Source organism: Mastomys coucha, unplaced genomic scaffold (assembly GCF_008632895.1).
Source record: "Mastomys coucha isolate ucsf_1 unplaced genomic scaffold, UCSF_Mcou_1 pScaffold22, whole genome shotgun sequence".
NCBI classification, from domain to species: domain Eukaryota; kingdom Metazoa; phylum Chordata; class Mammalia; order Rodentia; family Muridae; genus Mastomys; species Mastomys coucha.
This window is the reverse complement of record NW_022196905.1, coordinates 46,381,710-46,400,768: the sequence shown is the minus strand read 5'-3', so window position 1 is coordinate 46,400,768 and position 19,059 is coordinate 46,381,710. Positions and strand designations below refer to the sequence as shown.

The following is a 19,059-nucleotide window of genomic DNA, read 5'->3' as shown; positions in this document are numbered from 1 at the left end:
CCAAGACATTGTGATAGATCATTCCTATTTTAATACCTTAGAAATTAGAGTTACCAAACTTATTTCCAAGACCCAAACCAAATAAGGTCATCCAAAAAAGTATACAAACAATAGCAAGACCCAACTTCCTTGTATCTTCAAAGCCCCAGGGGCTAGAATTGAGCCCTAATGAATGACACTTATCTAGTTTCCTTTGGCCAGGCAGTGGTGGCACACGCCTTTGATCCCAGCACTTGGGAGGCAGAGGCAGGCGGATTTCTGAGTCTACAGAGTGAGTTCCAGGATGATAAACTGACTTTCACTGCAGGCATTCATATTTCCATTCTAGTCTTCCTACCTGGGAGAACTCTAAATACTTACATGCTCTCCATTCATCAGGATGTTTAAAGGGAAATGCCAGCCCATTATCAATTGCAGCTATTTTAATAAGCAATTGTTTATTATCAATCCAGTTTGATTCCTAAAGGGGAGAAAAATGATCTATTGATAACAGATTCTATAAAAATATTTCAAAATGATCAATTTACTCACAATACTTATTGAGGTTCAAGTGCATGCTCTCTTGAAAATCTATAAAATTAAAATTAGGTTTCCAGAAAGAATACAAAATCATACACGAAGCAATTTAAGCATTTGTTCAGAGACTCCAGCATGAATTTTCCTTTCTTTTCTTTCTATTTTTTTTTTTTTAAGTATAGAATAGTTTATTTAGGGCAATGAGGAGAGAGGAGTGAGGAGGGTAGCAGAGGCAGGGAATACAGAGAGAAGGAGAGAGTAGAGAAGTAGGGGATGGCCATGACCATGTGGAGGGGAGGGAAGGGAGTGGGGAGAGAGGGCGAGCAAAGGGCAAGAGGCAAGGTGGAGAAGCAGGAGTAAGAGCAGCATAAATTTTCTTACATTTCAACAATTATAGTCTACAATACAACCCACTGCTTAAATGTTGGCTATCTGCCTACTCTTACTTTTCTTTAAAAAAATATTTGATTTTATGTATCTGGGTATTTTGCCTCCATGTATGCACAGCACATGCAAGGATCAGAAGAAGACATATTCTGGAGTTGCAGAGAGGGCCATAAGGCACCATGTGGGTGTGGGATGTTAAACACAGGCTATTTGGAAAAGCAGCTGGCGACCTTAACCACTGAGCATCTCTCCAGCCCCAATCACAGCTTCTTTTGCTAAGCATACTTTTAAGTTACTTTATGGCTACAGTTTGTCTTTTGATGTGGCTGCACACTATGCATACCAATTTTCAAATTTCCTGTACAACTCCTTAACAGTACAAACACTGCAAAGTGAAGCAACAGCTTGAGTGGTAACTTGAGAGCAGAGATCAGACATTGAAGAAATTATTTTAAACAGTCTACAGGGTGTATTTTCTTTTAAAGTTAAAAACTACCCTAAAAGCATATCTTATATAAACATGTGCAATTTGAACTTATGAATGAGAATGGCCCCCATAGGCTCATGAGTCTGAATACTTGGTCCCCAGCTGGTGGCACTGTTGGAAAAATCAGGTGAGGCCTTGTGGAGCAGGTGTGTCCCTGGGGCTTGGTTTTAAAAGTCCATGCCATTCCCAATTAGCTCTCTCCCCCTTGTACTTGTGGACCAAGATATGAGCTCTTAGCTACTGTTCCAGTGTCATGCCTGCCAACCTGATGTCATGGTCCCTGCCATAACATTAGGTCATGGACTCTAATCCTCTGGAAGCCCCCAATAAACCCTTTCTTTCTGTAAGTTGTTTTGGACATGGTATCTCTTACAGCAGTAGAAAAGTAACCGAGACAGGTACCCAAAGGTGATAGCAATGAATCTGAAATCTATAATTCTGATAGTGTAGAACATCTATACAACCTATTATGTAAGTTTAAATCAGTTTGTTATAAGTAGAAGTACTTTTTAAAAAAAGTTCAGAGGATGTAATTCACAAGTAAAACATATATTTCAATTTAGTATATAATGTCATTACCTAACACTGAATGGAAATACTCAGAAGAAACACAATTAGTCAATACTCACATGTCCCTAGATATCAGAAGCCTTTATTGCATAAAAGGAGGGCAAAGGTGGTAGTTCTAAAAATGTCCAAAGCTTTACAAAAAAAGTACTGAGTGGATATCATACTTTGGTCTCCAATACACATATGAAAAGGGTATGCTAAAACGCTTGCAGCACAAGCCTGAGATCCCGAGTTTTATACACAGAACCCATGAAAAAGCCAGGTATGGCAGTGCACACCTGTAATCCTACTGCTAAGAAGACTGAGACAGGCTCCAGGAACTCAATAACCAGCCAGTCCAGCTTATGGGACAAGTCTACTGAGATATCCTGTCTCAAAAGCAAGGTAGATGGCTTGTGAGGAATGACATCCCAAGTTGACCCTTGGCCTTCACATATATTTGTATACAAGCCCCCACCTCAAAACACACATGTGAAATTCAATGTGAACAAAATAACAGAAGAAAGATGAGAAGAGAGAAATGGGATCAGAAACCAAGAATCTAGCTGGGTGGGCAGTGCACACTGTAATTCATCACCTGGGAGACAGAAGTAGAGTTCAAGGTCAACTATGGCTATAGAGCAAGTTTGAGGCCAGCTCGGGCTATGTGAGACCCTGAGGTAAAAATAAATAAAACTAAACAGCACAAATAAATCCCCAGCAGCAGCAGCAACGAGGTAAAGCACAACTTCAGAAATTTGTTATATAAACTGAACACATACTTCTACACACTAAATCTGTTATATAAACTGAACACATACTTCTACACACTAAAGTTTTCTTACCTCATTTTCAATTTTCTTTGCATATTTCTTCTGGTCATATTTGACCAGCCAATTATCATTTCCCCTGTCTTTCAAAAGAAACAAAAGTCTGTTAGTTTGGGCTGGTGAGATGGCTCAGCAGGTAAGAGCACAGACTGCTCTTCTGAAGGTCCTGAGTTCAAAGCCCAGCAGCCACATGGTGGCTTACAACCATCTGTAATGAGGTCTGAAGCTACAGTGTGCTTATCTATATTAACAAATAAATCTTTTAAAAAAAAAGTCTGTTAGTTGACACTTACAGATAGTATGGCTTCATACTAAGGGGAGAAATCTAATCTCCCAGTTTTTGAGATTTTCCTTGGTTTTCTGTAGCAGATTCCCCATAGATATGCTGACTAGTCTTATGTCAATTTGACACACAGATTTGAGTTATCTGAAAGGAGGGAACCTCAGTTGAGGAAATGCCTACGCAAGATCCAGCTGTAAGGTATTTTCTTACTGATTATTGGAGGAGGGCCCAACCCATTGTGGGTGGTTTATCCCTGTACAGATAGTCCTGGGTTTTCCATAAGAAAGCAGGTTGAGCAAGCCATGGAGAGCAGCACCCTTCCATTGCCTCTGTATCAGGTCTTGCCTCCAGGTTCCTGTTGCATTTGATGATAAACAGCAATAGGGAAATATAAGCCAAATAAACCTTTCCTACCCAAGTTGGTTTTTGGTCATGGTGTTTCACTGCAGCAATAGAAACCCTAACTAAGAACAGAAAAGTTATGTCTAACACAACTTAAAAATGTAAGCTAACATTTACTGAACTTTTCTCTGTGCCAGATTATTGTTCTATTAACTGATCTGACTCCAAGAACTACCAGGTAAGGAAAAGGCAATGGTTAGATCAAGGTTAATTCAATTAAAGATAACATCTTTTCACTTGAATAAGAAAGCACATTCACCCTAGCTGGTAGGCACACTCAAAGCAGCCTCACCCAAAGTCAACATTTGAGTACTCTGGACCAGTTTTAATATTAACTTAAGACCATTTAATTAAGAAAATCAAATTGAAGCCGGGCGGGTGGTGGTGCATGCCTTTAATCCCAGCACGTGGGGACAGAGGCAGGTGGATTTCTGAGTTCGAGGCCAGCCTGGTCTACAGAGTGAGTTCCAGGACAGCCAGGGCTATACAGAGAAACCCTGTCTCAAAAAAACAAAACAAAACAAAAAAACCCAACAAAATTAAAAATAAAGTTAAATTGAGAAAATTATGCAATGCTTTTGAGGAGCTAATATAAGAGATGAAAAACAAACTTGAAGCAGTAGTTCTCAAACTGCAGAATGCATAAGAATCACCAGGAGGCCTTGGAAGCACAGGCCTGGACCCATTTGGGTGGTATCTAAGAAGATACATATTGAATAAGTTCTCATGAATTACTGAAAAACCCATGAACTAGAGTTTTGACATATCTACATCATGGTTCCCTCACAGCACAGCACAAACAAAAAGCTTAATGTTTCACAAGTGACATAATAGTTACACAATATCAAAATAAGAATCTTTTCATAAACGCAGATGGTATTTCTTATCTCTGGCTTTGTCCTGCTTTTAGGCAACTCCACCTGAGGGGACAGGAAGTGTCTCAGTGTGAATGAGGCCCGCAGCACAAGACAACCTACTCAGGAAGGTCAGTGCTTCCTCTGTATCCAAGACCAAAGCGGACTGGGCCTTGGGACTCTCTTGAACCAACATTTATGGTTTTTATTTTAGTGACTCGAAGCTGTTTTACAGCGGAGAGACGGAGCAAGTGAGGGAAGTCCTTACCTGTGTTTCTGATGATGTAATCCAGAATCACTAATCTTTCAAACTGTGACTGAAACTGTTTTCTAATGTTCTCGGGCAGAGGCTCGGCTTCAAACCTCCTAAGCCAATACTCAGCCTCCTTGTAATCTTTCACAAACAGCTGAAAGGAACCAACCTACGATTTCAAGAACTATAGTTAGAAAGGAAAAGTCCAAGCACAAAGGCATAACTGTGTAAGTTTCTTAGCAGCAGCATCACAAAATGTTACGTTAGCACGGCACGGAAAATAGCAGTTAACACTAATCTAGATAAGCCACATTTACCATTTAACAGATTAGCTTAAACACACAGCAACTAAAAAAGGCTCAACCCAAGACTTTTAGGGAGCTCTTTTAGGAAATTAAAAAAGAAAATAAATGTGCCCTAAAGGTGACACTCTTAAGAAGGCTACTTCCTAAAAGAGGCATCAGTGTGACTTTAACTGAGAGACCAAACTGTACAGTCTTGGTTATTTCAGGACAGTATGATTTTCTCACTGAAGTGGTGTTTCTGTATTCTTTTCATAACATGAAGTTAAAAAAAAATAAAACCCAATGGATTCTTTAGGCAGATAATAGATCGTGTCATACATTTTAAAGATTTAATCAACTGACTGTGGCCTTTCTAATGGCTTTTAAAGGAGTCTTTTCCTTGAAGATGTGCCCATCTGAAGATGCATTTTTTATTATTAAAATTACGAGTTTAATGATAAATAAGTTGATGTCAGAATACAAATTTCATGAGATGATGATACACAATACCCTGCCTCACAAATGCAAGGAAACAAACTGCCATGCAGAAACCTGCTCACTGGCTTAACACTATATGCTTGTTAGAAAGTTTAATTTCCTAAACGTTTTCCTTTAGTCACACTTATTTTAGCTCATCCAAGAGAATGGCAAAAATGTTCAAAACTGACTGCCTGCAATGTAATTAAGTAGAAAAATAAGTTAACTATCGACTTTTACTCAAAATCTTTAGATACTTGCATAGAAACAATATAATTATAAGCCAAATATATTAAAAATAAATGCTAAAGATTTTTCTAGAATGTCCTTTTCATTAGCTCTCTGCATCCTTGCTTAGCTAGGTGCCAAAAGACCCTTAGGTTTAGTTGAAAATGGTAAGTAAATAATAATCTGGCTAGTAGTAAATGCACAGAAATATCATTTATTGAGTCTTTGCTATGTGCCAACTGCTTGATGCCAATGACTTCAGTTTATCCTAGCAGCCTAAAAGGCAGCATGGCTTTCATCTCACTATAAAAACTACAACGGTTTCCAGAAAGGCTGAGATTGGAACCTAATTCTAAGTCTAACTCTGTACTTCTCACCGTAACTTTACAAAGCCTTTTAACCCCCATCTTCTTCACTCTTCCTAATTCAGTAAGCTCCCCTCCCAGAAGACTGGATACAGAACCCTGCATATGCGTGCCAGGCAAATGCTCTACTGGGAACTGGAACTCTTTTTTTCCCCTCAGAGCTCCTTCTAACCATCTTTATTCAACTGCACTGAAACTCCTTGTTACTATGAGCTCAGGAGGAGAAAGGCTTTTCTTTTTTATTATTTCCACAGCCTACAGCAGGATGCCCGATGTCCAGCCACATGCCTTAGCCCAGGAGCTTAGGAAATACATGTCCAACTGCTCTGAAAGCAAAGCTTATTATAGAGTAACTTACCTTAGGAGGAAGTCCTATCCGATGAAACTTTCTACCTACTTTTGGCACTTTCTCTAAGGCATACTTTTTGCCTCTTGATTTTGCACGGTCAATTGCACTGTAGTTAAATGTCTTACTGACAAGCCAAACCACCTAGAAAAATGGTTAGAGTTTGGATCATGGTATTTCTATTCACATTAACTATCAAATTCACGCTAAAGCTGTAAATGAGCAAGGTCTAAGCCTGTAACAAAGCTCCCAGAGAACCTAAACCACCAAGGCAAGAGAACTTTACATGGCATATATTTCTTTCAAAAAGGGTATAAAAGGCAGTCTAAAGATCTCAGTGGAAAAAAAATAAGAGCTAAAAAATATAGAACTAAGAATAAACATTTTTGAGAAGGAATCAAATAAAATTATGTAAAGCCCCCAAAGAAGACAAGGGCAATACTGTGGCCATGTTAGTAAGCTATCATTAGGATCAAAGGGATCTCTAGATCCACGCCTGATCCTTTACGGCTTTCTAAGTACTAGTCGTCTTTTCTTTCCGTTAGCATCTTGTGACCTCCCAGGAACTAAAGACATTCCCTTCACTACTGTATGGAACTATACCCAAGTGCATGTAACCTGCTGCTCCGCACTCCTGACTTACAGGGACTCTACTCTAGGCTCTATCACTGGGGTCCTCACTCAAGGGCCCACACCTAAGTGAGCCGAGTGCAGGTACTCAGACTATAATGCAGACTTTACCTTTGTTTTAGGTACAATGCCCAGCTGGAGCTTGACATCTACCAGGTAGGCACCAGCTTCAGAAAGGTACCCCTGGTTAGGAAGCAGGCAGCCTCGGCCAAAGCAGCAGGGACAGCAAACCTTGTGGACATACTTGGTCCACTTGGGGTTCAGCTGGCCGTAAGGCTCTTCTGATTTGGGTTTAAACACGCCAATAATATTCTATGGGGGGAAAAAACAGAAATCCTATTAGTCTTTAAAGGTCAGATGGATAACAATCTAGAAAATACATGGCAATAAATAACATTTACTTATAACTCCCAAGTACTAAGATGATTGATGCCAATCACATTCTAAGAATTAATTGCATTTAAAATCAATAATCCCATGTATCAGTGTTTTTCAAGTTTTGCTCGACCTTAGAAAGCAAAACAAGGCTTCATGCCATATAACCCTATTAATTTCATGTGTTCTGTGTTACTGCTCTTACAAAATAACATTAGTTTATGCCCCTCCTCCCCAACTCCACTTGCTCCCTTCTCTTTATGGCTAGGTTGTCCACGCTAACTTCAAACTCACAAGCTTAAGAATTTCTGCTGCCTCAGACTCCACTTTATGAACGCAAGCAGTGCTGTGTATTACGTATGAGCTACTAAATATCCAATTATATACTCACTCACTATCTCCTTTCCCTGCTGTGCTAAATATTCTAAAATAGAGGGATCCATTAGAGTTTATCTCCAGTACTCAGAACAGGTCCTGATACATAGTATGTACTCAAGGAATTCTTGAAAAATGCTAACAAACAGCATCACCTGAACACCTGCGCTGTCAGCAGCTCTCACCTAGGGTTCCAGAACCCAGCTTAACTCTCTCCCAGCAAGAAAACCTCTGGCCATGTGTGGTGGCACATACCTGGAATCTAAGAACTTAGTGGGTTAGCTAAGGCAAGAGGACAGTGAGTTCTGGGCTAGCCTGAGACATGTTATCTCTTGTAAGAAAAAAAAAAAAAGAAGAAAAAAATGTTTATGGGTGTCCAAAAGTTTCTACAGTTGTTAGTACCAACCTAATAAAATATATTCATTAAATTCATGGCTCAAATATCTTAGACAAGAAATAAAAATATAAACATAATTTCTTTATAATGTAATAAATTCTAAAAAATTAACTTTAAAAATATCTTAGACAAGAAATAAAAATATAATTTAAACATAATTTCTTTATAGTGTAATAAATTCTAAAAAAATTTAACTTTACAAAAAAAAAAAAAAGAACAATTTAAGAAGTCAAGCCTGGAAGTAAGGCTTGTGGCTCTACATCTATGAACCTTAGTACTTGAGCGGCTGAGACCTTCTGCTGCTTTAGAATGAGCTCTAAGTCAGCATCAACTACAGAGAAGGACTGTTGAAAACCCAATCATCATCAAAATCAACAACAAAACTTGAAATAATGACAGTTCCTCCTGTAAGAAGTTAGGTGAGGGACTGGGTAGGGTATAACCCAGGTGGCAGAGGGCTTGCCTAGCATGCACGAAGCCTTGGGTTCTATCTCTAGAATCACTTCAAACCAGGCACTATATGTACACATGTAAACTCAGAACTCATAAGGCAGGCAGAGAAGGTGTTCCCCAACCCATGTAAACACAAGATCGTGTCTGTAAAATACCTACTCCCCTACAAAACAAACAAAAATGTGGAACTGACCATGGCACATAAGCTATACCTAGTTTTGCTTTTTTTTTTTTTGACAAATAGAATTATGCCTTCATAATCACTTTTCAAATATAACTTCAATTATTGAGAGGAGGATTGTAATGATTGGCTTTCTCCTTCATGAATAAAGGACCATGGGTTATGTACTACACAGAAGGTTTTTTTTTCTTAGATATTTTCTTTATTTACCTTTCGTATGATATCTCCTTTCCCAGTTTCCCCTCCAAAAAAATAAAAACAAAATAAGAGAAAACAAACAAACAAACAAAAACCCTGTTCCCTTCCCCCTCCCCCTGCTCACCAACCCATTCTCTCCTACTTCCTGGCCCTGGCATTCCCCTACACTGGGACATAGAACTTTCACAGGACCAAGGGCTTCTCCTCCCATTGATGACCGACTAGGCCATCCTCTGCTATACACATGCTGCTGGAGCCATGAGTCCTACCATGTGTACTCTTTGGTTGGTGGTTTAGTCCCTGGGAGCTCTTAGGGTACTAGTTAGTTCATATTGTTGTTCGTGCTAAGGGACTGCAAACCCTTCAGCTCCTTGAGACTTTTCTCTAGCTCCTTCACTGGGGACCCTGTGCTCAGTCCAATGGATGGTTGTGAGCCTCTACTTCTCTTCTATTAGTTGGGAACTGTCAGAGCCTCTCAGGAGACAGCTATATCAGGATCCTGTCAGCCTGCACTTGATGGCATCCACAATAGTGTCTAGATTGGATGACTGAATATGGGAAGGATCCACAGGTGGAGCAGTCTCTGGATTGTCCCCTTCCTTCAGTCTCTGCTCCATAGTTTGTCTCTGCAACACCTTCCATGCATACTTTGTTTCCCCTTTAAGAAGGAATGAAGTACTCACATTTGGTCTTCCTTCTTCCTGAGTTCTTGTGGTTTGTGGATTGTACTTTGTATATTCTGATCTTCTGGGCTAATATCCACTTATCAGAGAGTGCATACCATGTGTGTTCTGTTGTGATTGGGTTACCTCACTCAGGATGATATTCTCCAGATCCATCCATTTCCCTAAGAATTTCATAAAGTCATTGTTTTTAATAGGTGAGTAGTACTCCATTGTGTAGATGTACTACATTTTCTGTATCCATTCATCTGTTGAGGGACATCTGGGTTGTTTCCAGGTTCTGGCTATTATAAATAAGGCTGCTATGAACCTAGTGGAGCATGTGTCCTTATTACATGTTGGAGCATCTTCTGGGTATAGAAGTGCCTGGGAGTGGTATAGCTGGGTCCTCTGGTAGTACTATGTCCAATTTCCGGAGGAACCGCCGAACTGATTTCCAGAGTGGCTGTACCAGCTTGAAATCCCACCAGCAATGAAGGAGTGTTCCTCTTTCTCCACAACCTAGATGCCCTTGCATTTGGAGCATAGAGGTTCAAAATTGAGAGTTCATCTTGGTAGATCATACCTTTGATGAGTATGAAGTGTCCCTCCTTATCTTTTTTGATCACTTTAGGTTGAAAGTCGATTTTATTTGATATTAAAATGGCTATTCCAGTTTTCTTGGTTCCATTAGCTTGGAAAATTGTTTTCCAGGCTTTTATTCTGAGGTAGTGTTTGTCTTTATCACTGAGGTGGGTTTCCTGTATTCAACAAAATGTTGGGTCCTGTTTATGTACCCAATCTGATAGTCTATGTCTTTTTATTGGGGAATTGAGTCCATTGATATTAACAGATATTAAGGAAAAGTAATTGTTGCTTTCTGTTATTTTTGTTGTTAGAGTTGGAATTCTGTTCATGTGGCTATTTTCTTTTAGTTTGTTGGAAGATTACTTTCTTGCTTTTTCTAGGATGTAGTTTCCCTCCTTGTGTTGGAGTTTTCCATTTATTATCTTTTGAAGGGCTGCATTTGTGGAAAGATACTGTGTAAATTTGGTTTTGTCATGGAATACTTTGGTTTCTCCATCTATGATGATTGAGAGTTTTGCTGGTTATAGTAGCCTGGGCTCGCATTTGTGTTCTCTTAGGGTCTGTATGACATCAACCCAGGATCTTCTGGCTTTCATAGTCACCAGTGAGAAGTCTGGTGTAATTCTTATAGGCCTGCCTTATATGTTAGTTGACCTTTTCCCCTTAATGCTTTTAGTATTCTTTCTTTGTCTTGTGCATTTGGTGTTTTGATTATTATGTGACAGGAGGAATTTCTTTTCTGGTCCATTCTATTTGGAGTTCTATAGGTTTCTTGTATGTTCATGGGCATCTCTTTCTTTAGGTTAGGGAAGTTTTCTTTTATAATGAAAACTTGAAGATATTTACTGGCCCTTTAAGTTGGAAGTCATCACTCTCTTCTATACCTATTATCCTTAGGTTTGGTCTTCTCATTGTGTCCTGGATTTCCTGGATGTTTTAAGTTAGGAACTTTTTGCATTTTGCGCTTTCTTTGACTGTTGTGTCAATGTTTTCTATGGTATCTTCTGCACCTGAGATTCTCTCTTCTCTCTCTCTCTCATATTCTGTTGGTGATGCTTGCATCTATGGTTCCTGACTTCTTTCCTAGGATTTCTATCTCCAGAGTTGTCTCTCTTTGTGATTTCTTAACTGCTTCTACTTCCATTTTTAGGTCCTGGATGGGTTTTGTTCAATTCCTTCACCTGTTTGGTTATGCTTTCCTGTAATTCTTTAAGGGATATTTATGTTTCCTCTTTAAGGGCTTCTACTTGTTTACTCGTGTTCTCATGTAATTCTTTAAGGGATTTTTGTGTTTCCTCTTTAAGGGCTTGTACCTGTTTACCTGTGTTCTCCTGTATTTCTTTAAGAGAGTTATTCATGTTCTTCTTAAATTCCTCTATCACCATCATGAGATATGATTTTAGATCCAAATCTTGCTTTTCCAGTGTGTTGGGGTATCCAGGACTTGCTGTGGTGGTTGTACTAGGTTCTGATGATGCCAAGTAGTTTTGGATTCTGTTGGTAAGATTCTTGCATTTGCCATTGGCCCTCTGTTGATCTCTGGTGTTAGATGTTCCTGCTGTCTCTGGCTGGAGCTTGTTCCTCCTGTGGGTCTGTAAGCCTGTGTCTGCACTTCTGGGAGAACAGCTCTCCTCTGGTAAGATCCATGTGCTGTGGATCAGCTGTCCCTCCTGAGTCCTGGGGTCAGAGCACACCCTGGACACAAGCTCTCTGCTTGTGGGGAAGGGTCAGAGAGTGAAGGCTTCTAGAAAGGACAGCACCATTGCTGAAAACCTCTGGACTCCATGGAGGAAGTACACATCTACTTCTCTTTCCATTCCAGAGTTAGAGTTCCCTTCAAGTTGCTGCACGCCAATGCCTTCAAACTTTACCATGCCTCTTTTCCTTGGTATACTGCCAGGAAAATATTCCTGGGGCATTGAACTATACCTTAAAAACTAAATCAAGCATTGGGAAATGACATTAGGCAGGTTTTGAAAGTTCCAACTTACATTGTATTTGGTTAATATGGTAGCAGGGCTATAAAGGAGGGACTATAAATATGCATTTAACAAATCCTCAAGTAAACAGGGGTATAAGATAAGTGCTTGAAACTATACAAAATATGAGAACAAAAAGCTACAAGTGGATGCTACTAGCTCCACTTCTATATTAACAACAGTAACCACTGACTTTTATTTTTGAAAAGAAGGAACAAAACTGATATAATAGGAAAATAATTTCAGAAACTCAGACATTTCACATTTCAAGTAGTGTCTTCCAAAAATTTGTGTAATATATATGAAGTTCTCACCCTTTTAGAATCCTTCACAAAGTAACTTCCACTTGACCCTTGAGAGATTCTTTCTGGGAAAACTCCAATTTCTATTGCTTGTTCTGCTTTCAATATAACATCAGCAAATTCTGGATCTTCCAAGAATGCATTTGTTTCTGAAATAACAGCAATTACTGCATTAGATCATCTGTGTGGATGCTCTTACTATGGAGCTGTGTGAGTGGGTTCAGAACAGTAAGGTACAGAAAAAAGGAAATCAAACATCAGATAGTCAGCTATAATCCTCTTAGCTGTACTTAAGTGCCTGTGTGTTCCTGTGTACATGTATGTGTACACACATGGAGGTCAAAGGTCAACACTGGGGTGTTTCTCAGGATGGGTTCCTCAGGAGTGATCCTTTATTTAGCTCCTTCCCCCCATTCAATGTATATGGGTATTTTGCTTACAAATATGTCTGTGCCTGGTACCTTGGAACACTACAATAGAGCATTGGATCCCCTGGGACTAGAGCTACACAACTCAGGTTTTCTGGAAGGTCAGTGCTCCTACTGCCAAGTCATCTTTCTAACTCCCTCCCCTTAAACATTCATTTAGTCACTCATTTACTTATTTATTGTTTGTTTGTATGTGTGCCGTTCTCATGCATGGAAGCCAGAGGACAACTTTAGGAATCTTTTCAGTTTCTACCACATGGGTCCTGGGGATCGGACTCTGGTGGTCAGGCATAGCATAAAGCCCCTCAACTCCCTGAACTGAACCATCTCCCCAACCCCAACTTTATTAAGAGAATGGACAGGGGTCTCTTGTTGGGAACTGGGGCCTGCCAAATACCCTAAGCTGACTAGCCACTGAGCCCTGGGGATCTGCTGTCTCTGTCTCAACAGCACTGGAATTATAAGCTCCACGTCTATATTAACAATAGTAACCACTGACCTTTATTTTTGAAAAAAGGAAGAAAACAGATATAATAGGAAAATAATTTCAGAAACTCAGACATTTCACATTTCAAGTAGTGTCTTCCAAAAATTTGTATAATATATGTGAAGTTCTCACCCTTTTAGAATCCTTCACAAAGTAACTTCCACTTGACCCTTGAGAGATTCTTTCTGGGAAAACTCCAATTTCTATTGCTTGTTCTGCTTTCAATACAATATCAGCAAATTCTGGATCTTCCAAGAATTACAAGTGCATTTTTACATCAAGCTGCCTCTCCATTCTCTATAGCCCCTCTCCCACACTCCTTCAGCAGATTTTACTCCTTCCAATATACTGACTTAACCACGTATCACCCAGGTCTACTTCACGCTCTCCTGTTCTCCTGTATCAGCACTCACCACTCCCAGCTTCCACCCTCAACTCCCACTACTGTAACCAACCTCTTTTCTTGGCTGCTAAAAGACAGCTCAAGACTTCCTTACCCTCAGAACATAATTCCACATCTCTACCACCTCTCCCAAACACAGCCACTCTGCCCTATTCCAGGTGTTGCTGATGCTGTATCTTCCAGTTACTTGGATCAAAAACCTTGGATTCAGCAATGATCTCACCCTCTCAATCTCCACATCTGACATATAAACCAGCCATAAGTATCCAAAACACAAACTCTTATAACCTCTGCTCCTATAAAGAAGTCAGCCCTATCGACTCCTTCCTAAATTACATTAAGCCAATTCACAATCATATCCCTCCTTTGTATCAAACAGCCTAAGGGTTTCCCATTTCACTCTAAGCAAAAGGCCTCTACTTCCCCTTACCCAACAGCTGCTAATCTCTGCTTTATCTGAGCAAATCTCCTGATTTGTTTTGTCAGCTCTGAGCAGAGAAGGATTTTTTGTTTTACTGGTGTGTCCTCAGAACTCGAAGTTTCCAGAACATAATAAGCACTCAAAAATCACCTGCTGATGAATTAATAATGAATCACTTAGAATGCAATGACAAACCAAAAGCCACTTCCATTTTAATTTGGAAGGTACTTCAACTCTCTATGTACATTATTATGAAACTTCAAAACACAATCAACTTTAATTCAGGCAGACATAAAAATGTTATTTACTTTTTAAAAAAGTCTTTGCTGACAAAAATATTACAAAGAACTATTTGGACAGTTTACCTACTAAAAATAAGCAAAGTATTTTAATCATGTGTATACAACTGAGATGCTCATTCCAAACAACCCTTGTTTGTCCCTTGAAAATAATTAAGAATTAAGTGAGGAACTCTAACCTTAGTGACTCTGGACAGGGATCAGTATATATCAGTCATTTATATTTATTTGAATAATACAGGCACCAGCAACCATTATCATCAGTCAAATGATATGTCTTACACATCAGAGACTTATAGGTTCCTTTAAAAACATTTGTATTTCCTGTGTATGAGTTGTTTGACTGCACGTATGTATGTGCAACAATGTGCATGCCTGGTGCCTGAGCAGTACCCTGACTTGGAACTGGAGGTATAGATGGTTGTGAACAGCTATGTGGGTGCTGGGAACTGAACCCAGGTCCTCTTGTAAGAGCCAGTGGATGGGTTCTTAATGAAAATGATCTTGAAAAGTTACTTATTTCAACCTTGTTCCTAGTGCTGGGATAACTTCCAAAATGTATCACCAGCAAGTGATCTTGAGAGAGAATGTAACAAAACAATCAAAGAGCTACCATTTCTTTTCCTTACTAATATTTTTTGTATGCATGAAAACAAACACAAACTTCTTTTTCCAGAAAAGAAGTCTCTTACAGTTTGACTCTGTATCCTAGACCTGCCATCTGGAGCAATCCCAAGTCTACTTACCCCTTTCTTTCTGCGGCAGTTCTTCACACAAACGAGAGTCATTTCATGTTCTCCAGGCCCTCACTGTCCACTTCCTCTCACATCAAAGTGCTCAGGATTTCCATAGCCTCGTCCCCTGCCTATTTCATGCCCCCCACTTTTATTTTCTTTGAGATAAAAAAAAAAGCTGTATTTATTTTTATTTTATATGTATTGCTTGCATGTACGTATGTGCACCAAGTACCTGGTGCCAAAGGAAGCCTAAAGAAGGCCCTGGAGGCCCTGGAACAGGAATCATAGATGACAGTGAGTCTGACACACATATACTGAGAACCAAGCCCAGGTCCTTCAGGAGAGCAGTAAACGCTCTTAACCATGGAGCCATCTCTCAAGGCTTCCAGAACCAAGAAACCCATTGCAGAACAGCGACTATCTCTAGTCTTGATATCAACTCAAAGGAAGAGGCCTTATAATGCTGCACTAGTTACTGGGGATCCTGCCATACACTACTAGTTTACATTAAGATGATTCAACTCTGAGACCACTGTGGCCTCTCCCATCTTCAACAGTTCCTTAGGATACTCCATGCACATGGCTACTATTAAATGTTACTGAACTGACACGTGGGTTACACTTTAAAGTTTATCACACACACACTCTCTTCCTTGCTGTCATGGAACCCATAACCACTCTCTAAATATTTAGTAATACAGCTTCAGCCAAAATCAGATCAACCAAGGATTTTCTCAGCCTTTTGATGGAAACAGCATCTTCCCCACTGGAAATGTCCATTCTCTTACTTGAAGATGGCCTGGATTTACCAACATAATCTACAAAGGTACTTATATGTAAAACAAACAAATAAATAAATAGTCCTAATTATCATGAGAAAAAAGGCAACTTCAACTATTTTCAAATCAAAGCAATTAGTTTTCAGTAGCTAATTTTTCATTAATTGTGTCCTTGGCAATTGTAGTCTACAATTCCCTACAGGTGATTTAAACACACACTGGAGATGGGTTCACTTGCAGAACACTCACAGATATCATACTGCTTTGTGCCTCGTGTGCTGTGGGTAGTTTGGTTTGAAGACTTGCTGTTGGCATCTGGTTTGAGTTTCAGTAGTGGAAGACATAGTTAATAGCATTTTCTCTTTGTTAAGGGGTATGAGAGGGACTAAACTTAAGCCCCTTTAGAGCCACTGTAGCACTACACTCCCGGCCCTTGTTGACTTTTTTTTTTTTTAAGTTAAAGTTATGTTCATACTTTTAAGGAATAAACTGTTATTTTGATTTGTGTACATGTAAGAAAATTCTCAAATTTTTCTTTCTTCTTAAAAAAAGGACTTTTAATTAAGTGTATATGTGCATGTAAGGTGTAAGGTTATGGGTATGTGTGAGTGGAGGTACTTCTGGAATTCACATGAGGGCATCAGGCACCTAGTGTTGCGAACAGCCCTAGCTGAGCACCAGGAACTGAACTTGGGTCCACTACAAGAGCAGTGGCTACCTCAGTCATCACTTCAGTCCTCAAAAAATATATTCCAAGGAGAATCTCAAATTTATCTTTGCAACTTTATTTGGGTCACCTCTAAGAGGTGGTGGCCTTGTGATCAAGTTCTAGCCTTATTAAGGTCTCTGATTTTCAATGATGTCCATCCAACTTACTCTCTTTACTATTCCCATAGAAAACTAAGCTTCCTTCCCACAACTCCCATTCACTGTTTACATTTACAACTGTAACAAAATGACCTAAAATCAGGGAAAGCACAGAACTTTGTTCTGATTTCTGGCATATCACATGTACCTAGGGCATGAATGGACCTCAAGATATTGGTGTATAAATAAAAAGTTAACAAAATATCCATCTGATCACACCAAAGGCTGTCACAGGGGCTCCAGAAAATACAGATTCTAAAAAGATACTGTGTTACATTTTATGGTTAGATGAATGTAAGCAGGCATGGTAACTGAACATCCTTTCATTTAAAGAAACCAACAAGAACTCATCCTCCCTTGATGATTAGAACTACACTTTACTCATCTTTCCTACATCTTACTAGAATTCTTCTAGAAAAGGGGCTAATTAATGAGTTTGGCGGTTAAACATGCCTCAAGGGTTTCAACTGATACCACTCCTTTCATCTAAGACCTGCCTCCCAGGCTTCCCAGGAGCCCTCAGCTTTCCCTGTCAGGCCACATACACAGCCCATCAGAAGTGTGACGATTACCTCCACTGGGCTACAAAGCTATGTGGAGATATAGCAGTTAACCACAGACCACCATTTGATACAAGTTACTTACTATCGCTTCCTCAAGACTTACTTTCTACTGGTGCCCAGAGGATAATCAAATATTTGATGACTGATGTCCATTTCTATAATAAATGGATAAAAATGGCTGCAAATTTTGTTTGTTTTGTAGATAAGAGTCTCACTGAATGAGGCTGGGCTGGCTTTGAACTCACTATATAGTCCAGACTGGCCTTAAACCCAAGCTTGATCCTCCTTGCCTCAGCCTTCTACTCCTGCTAGAATTACAGGGGCAAGTCAGCTTTGAGCACTGGCAGGCTGAGTAATAATTTTTAGTTCCATAATTGTTTAGTTTCAAAGCTCAGCTATGGTGGACTGCAAAGACAAAGGAAACACATATTCTTAAAAACCTGCCCTAAAATAGTGAAGATTATTGGCCTCTTTTTTTTTTCTTTTCTTTTCTTTTTTTTTTCTTTTTTTTTTTTTTTTTTTTTTTTTTTTTTTTTTTTTTTTTTTTTTTTTTTTTTTTTTTTTTCTTTTTTTTTTTGGTTTTACAAGACAAGAGTTTCTCTGTATAGCCCTGGCTGTCCTGATACTCACTCTGTAGACCAGGCTGGCCTTGAACTCAGAAATCCGCCTGCCTCTGCCTCCCAAGTGCTGGGATTAAAGGTGTGTGTCACCACTGCCCAGCAATTATTGGTCTCTTGATCCCTGATGGGGCAACAGCTACCACCAGTTATGAGATTCCTTCTACTGAAACAGACTTCCGGAAGTTCTATTTATGTTTTAGATTTATTTATTTTACTTTATGGTGTGAATGCTTTGCCTGTGTGTATGTATGTGAACCATATGCATGCCTGGTGTCCACAGAGGTGAAAAGACTGTATCAGCTGCCAAGGTATTGGAGTTATAGAAAGCTATGAATCACCCCAAGTGAGTGCTGGGCCTCTGATAACTGCTGAGTCACCTCTCAACCCCTTGCTTCTTTTGAAAACCCTTTATTTATTTTTAGGTTTTTGTTTTGTTTTTGGTTTTGTGTTGTTTTGTTTTGAGTTTTTTTGTTTGCTTGTTTTTGTTTTGTTTTTTGAGTTTTTTGAGAGTTTTGCTATGCAACCCTAGTTAGTCTGGTACTCACTATATATAGCCCAGGCTACCCTTAAATTCAAGGCTGTCCTTCTGCTTCACCCACCTAAATGCTGGGATTACAGGTATGTACTACCAAGCCAAGCTTGCTCTTTTATGTGTGAATCCAAAGTAGTGCTTATCTCATAGGGCTAGATATGACCTAGTACATGTGAACTGCAGAGAACTCTGCCCAGCATGAATAACTAGTATACCAGTATTAGCAATCATCTTTATTACCTCATTTTCTGATTCTGATGACTGGATACTGACTTAGTAACACTAGAGTTGATGAGACTTCTAGACTTTGCAACTACATTGTTAATATAAAGACCATGGATGCATGACATTCTTCATTGGCTCAAGAACATAAAGCTCTTATTTGTATAAACAAAATAAGACTAGAAATGTCAATATTAATCTAAAAGCATATCTTAAAATTAAAGGTGTTCTCACAAAGAGTGAGACTGAATGCTTTGCTTGACATTTGTAGCTCTTGTATCAAGTTTGAAGAGGACTTTA

General features: G+C 39.3%; 1 protein-coding gene across 2 annotated transcripts in view; it reads right to left on the bottom strand.

The window, feature by feature from the left end:
- Pi4k2b (phosphatidylinositol 4-kinase type 2 beta) overlaps nucleotides 1-19,059 on the bottom strand; it is a 34,621-nt gene that overhangs the window by 12,497 nt on the left and 3,065 nt on the right. For both annotated transcript variants that reach the window (XM_031342281.1, XM_031342282.1), the window contains exons 2-7: nucleotides 12,414-12,550; nucleotides 7,003-7,203; nucleotides 6,274-6,405; nucleotides 4,577-4,730; nucleotides 2,785-2,852; nucleotides 361-460 (exon numbers count right to left, since the gene is read on the bottom strand). In XM_031342281.1, the coding sequence (XP_031198141.1) occupies nucleotides 361-460; nucleotides 2,785-2,852; nucleotides 4,577-4,730; nucleotides 6,274-6,405; nucleotides 7,003-7,203; nucleotides 12,414-12,550 (792 nt within the window). The remainder of the gene's footprint in view (nucleotides 1-360; nucleotides 461-2,784; nucleotides 2,853-4,576; nucleotides 4,731-6,273; nucleotides 6,406-7,002; nucleotides 7,204-12,413; nucleotides 12,551-19,059) is intronic.